Consider the following 3,674-nt stretch of genomic DNA (forward strand, 5'->3'; position numbering starts at 1 on the left):
TTACCCGAACACGCTCGGCGACGTCGCACTCTACAAGCGCTGCAAGAGTGTCCCGCTGAGCGAGATCGTCGCCCGCCAACGCTGGGGCCTGCTGGGTCACGTGCTGCGCCTGGAGAAAGACGTCCCTGCCAACATTGCCGCCGCCCGCTTCTTTGCCGCTCCCGAGGCGCCCCGTTTTTTAGGCCGCACCACGATCACGTTGCCGATCGTCCTGCACCGCGACCTCCAGTCGTTGACGCCGCCTCAGTCGCTGGCGTCTCTCGAGGACCTCGACAAACTGCGTAGCTTTGCCGCCGATCGCGACGCCTGGAAGGAATCCACGGAGCTTGTCGTCATGGGCCCCACCCGCGGCCACAAACGCCCCCGCGCGACTACAGAAGAACAAGATGCACCCCCGCGCCGCCGCCTGCGCAGCCACGGCCCGGCGAGCGAATGAAGAAAAAGGAGATTGCTAGTCTCTACGTATGCGAACTCTTTGTAACAACGAAGATAACGCGAAACACGTTCATATATATAGACGCGTAGAGAATACCGGTTCAAGAAGCGGATCGAAAGCTGTACAGATTTCACAGTACGGTTTGTAAATTGCTCTCACACGATGCGGCTAGCACCATAATAAATTCAAGACTCTTGACTTATCTGAGACTTACAAGGTACGGTCACCCAATTGCGTTTTAGTGAATGAGCTTGGAGTTGATCTAAAATGGCGAAAGGGGCCAAACGCTCATTTCAACAAGATCAACCTAGTTCACACGAGCCTGTATTAGGATGGAGCAAAAAACTTGCTCACTAGTTTAGTATATACTTGATCTGGATAAAGGCTAGGCCGAATTTAAAACAAATATACTAGTAGTCTATAGGCGACATGCACCGTAGTTTTACAGTGTGCTTGTCGTCGATAATACCGAAACCTCCGCTGGAGTCCATCCATCGAAATGCAGACAAGGCTGTCATCGACCGCTGAATCTGGAGCTGGCTGTGTACCAATGTACAGTAGCTCGCGTGGTGACGACAACGACATTGTCATATCCTTGTGTTTTGTTGACAGCACAACCGCGTACAATTGACGACCGACTCAAAACACAGCCCAGGCTCAGACCCAGGCTAGGACTACTGTATGATACCGGTACTAGCTGTCGCATGAGACGCACCCTGCCTTGTGCACCCAATAGGCTGGTCGCCTCCTTCGTCGAGCCCAAGCACGTTTGACGCCTACGTCCCTAAACTCCCAAACGAGACGATAAATGTGCTCCATCGTCACGAGAATGACGCTTCACACGATGCAATGTCAAATGAATCCAGAATCGATGCACAGAAATCGTAAATCGAAATCTTTGAACCTGCTATCGTATGGCGGGCCCAGACGTTGCCACGTAGGACGAACGCCATTCGTGGATGAATTTCACACCTCACTGCATACAAACACCAAATGAAATGGGCCCTCACATGCTTGGTGTTTTTTCATTTTCACGTGCGGAAATTGTGTCGGATTGTGCGTCCAGTGACAGTAACGCAGCGGCAGCTGATCCTCCTCACTCGCCAAGAAGCATGCTCGTTGCCAAGCTCCTTGCTGCCGTCGCCGTCGTCGGCGTCCACGCAGCGGTCTGTCCGTACAAGGACTACCCGGACGGATGGATCATCGTCGCTGACGGCAACTGCTCGTCGTCGCTCACCACGTGCGCGACCAACAACAAGTGCGATCGCAGCGCGACCAAGACATACCCGACCATCTCGTCCTTCTCGGGCTGGACGGGCGTCGGCAACCTTGCCGACTACACCTACACCACCCTGTACGCGCGAGCTATCCCGCTGCTGCTCATGCTGACGCGTAGGACGATGGAGGACTCGGCGTCGCTCACGATTGCGCGCATGAGCTTGCCCAACACCGTGAAAACCTTGTACGCTCGCCTTGGCCTCCGTGTGGATGCTGAAACGACGTTGGTGCTAGGACTTTCGACAATGTGACCAAGATCGACCTCGCCAACACGGCGCTGACGCAGTGGGGCTCAGTCAAAACCTTGTACATGGAAGCGGGCTTATGGGATGCAAGCTCATAGAAATGGTTAGGATGGTTCTCAACAGCCCGGTCAACTTTCCCAATGTCGGCGTCGTCTGGCCGGCCAACCTCGACCTCGTGTACGTTAGAAGTCCCATACAAGCAGTCAATTGCTGCACGCTGCTTTAGCGTGCTGAGCAACAATGTGATGAACAACATTCCGCAGTACCTTCCGACGACGCTTACGCAACTGTACTCTCTCTTCTCACGCCAGAGTACCTTACTGTATCTTGTAGGGCGATTCAGAGCAACTACCTCACGGACCTTGTGTACTTGCCCAAGAATCTTGTGTTTTTGTACGATTCCATTCGCCACTTTTCAAGTGTTTACCATTTCTACCGATAGGAACATTGCCGCCAACAATTTCAAGACCCTTAGCAACGCCGACTTGCGCAGCGTCAAATATTTGTAGGAATATTTCTTGCCATCTCGGCTTGCTCACGCAGGTTCGTAGGTACATGTCCAACAACGAAGACTTGACCAAGATCATGAACGTTCAATTCTCCGATATCGCTTTTGTGTACACAAAGCACAACGCTGCTAACAAGACATACTCACCACCCGTCGGCTGTGTAGGAGCATCGTCAACTGCTCCAAGCTCAGTGACATTTACCTCGATGCACCCTCGTACAAGGCCCTCAATAAGCTGCAGCCATGGAACGGAGACAAGCTCACCGACACGCCGGCGGGGTACACCATCAACTACGCGGTGGCAACCGACGCCGCTGCGTGCACAGCATCCGGCGGCTCGATCAAGAAGCTCTGGGAAAGCACGTCCAAGGTCGCGGTCGAGGCATGCGTCATGGGTGGGTCGGGTACGTCAAACGTCATCTCGTTTTCGAGAGGATAACCATGGTGTGGCACGTAGCCAATGTGACAACGACCGAGCCCCCGACGCCCGGCGGCACCAGTACGTCCTTATTCATGATGTAGTCAGCAGCTGCCAACAGTCAATTGAGCGTAGACACGGGCCTCATCGTCGGTGTTGCTGTCGGCGGCGTCGTCGTCGTCGGCGTGATCGCCTTTTTCATCCTTCGCCGCAAGCGCAGCCCGCCCAAGCCGCCCACCGAGTACATCCACTGCGACACACCAGCTTACGGCAACTACACGAACGGCTCTAGCGTCCCGACCCACGGCACCGGCAACCCCACGAATGGGACAGGTGGCTACACCAACGGCACGGGCGGCTACACCAACGGCACGGGCGGCTACACCAATGGCACGGGCGGCTATACCAACGGCACGATCGGAACCAACGGCACTGGTGGTCCTTCCAACGGCACCAATCGGTCGCGCGGCTCTCTCGGAAACCCTGATGCTGATATCATCCTCGACGTCAAGCCACTCTTGCACCACCGTCTCGAGCTCTCCGATCTCTACGTCACCTCCAACAAGCCGCTCCGCCTCCGGTGCCTTTGGCGAAGTCTGGCTCGGCTCGTACGGCGGCAAGCAGGTCGCGATCAAGCGCATGAAGAACCAGGAGGCGCGCAGTGTTCAAAAGTTCATTGACGAGATCGTCCTCATGTCGCAGTACGTTCAACTCTATCACGATGTGGCAACGAACTCTGACAACTTGTACATTTTAGGATGAGCAGCGACTACATTGTCAAGTTTGTCG

The 3,674-nt window shown here is 54.9% G+C and overlaps 1 protein-coding gene across 1 annotated transcript in view; it reads left to right on the plus strand.

The window, feature by feature from the left end:
* Positions 1-1,548: 1,548 nt before the first annotated feature.
* The window catches only part of SPRG_12643 (TKL protein kinase), a gene marked incomplete at both ends in the record, with an annotated part of 2,797 nt that continues 671 nt past the window's right edge, over positions 1,549-3,674 (plus strand). The window contains 12 exons of the mRNA XM_012352113.1: positions 1,549-1,790; positions 1,833-1,898; positions 1,949-2,020; positions 2,068-2,136; positions 2,186-2,248; positions 2,293-2,352; positions 2,402-2,464; positions 2,511-2,576; positions 2,633-2,871; positions 2,925-2,966; positions 3,021-3,413; positions 3,481-3,586. Of these exons, the coding sequence (XP_012207503.1) occupies positions 1,549-1,790; positions 1,833-1,898; positions 1,949-2,020; positions 2,068-2,136; positions 2,186-2,248; positions 2,293-2,352; positions 2,402-2,464; positions 2,511-2,576; positions 2,633-2,871; positions 2,925-2,966; positions 3,021-3,413; positions 3,481-3,586 (1,481 nt within the window). The remainder of the gene's footprint in view (positions 1,791-1,832; positions 1,899-1,948; positions 2,021-2,067; positions 2,137-2,185; positions 2,249-2,292; positions 2,353-2,401; positions 2,465-2,510; positions 2,577-2,632; positions 2,872-2,924; positions 2,967-3,020; positions 3,414-3,480; positions 3,587-3,674) is intronic.

Source organism: Saprolegnia parasitica, assembly GCF_000151545.1.
Source record: "Saprolegnia parasitica CBS 223.65 unplaced genomic scaffold supercont2.92, whole genome shotgun sequence".
Classification (NCBI taxonomy): Eukaryota; Oomycota; class Saprolegniomycetes; order Saprolegniales; family Saprolegniaceae; genus Saprolegnia; species Saprolegnia parasitica.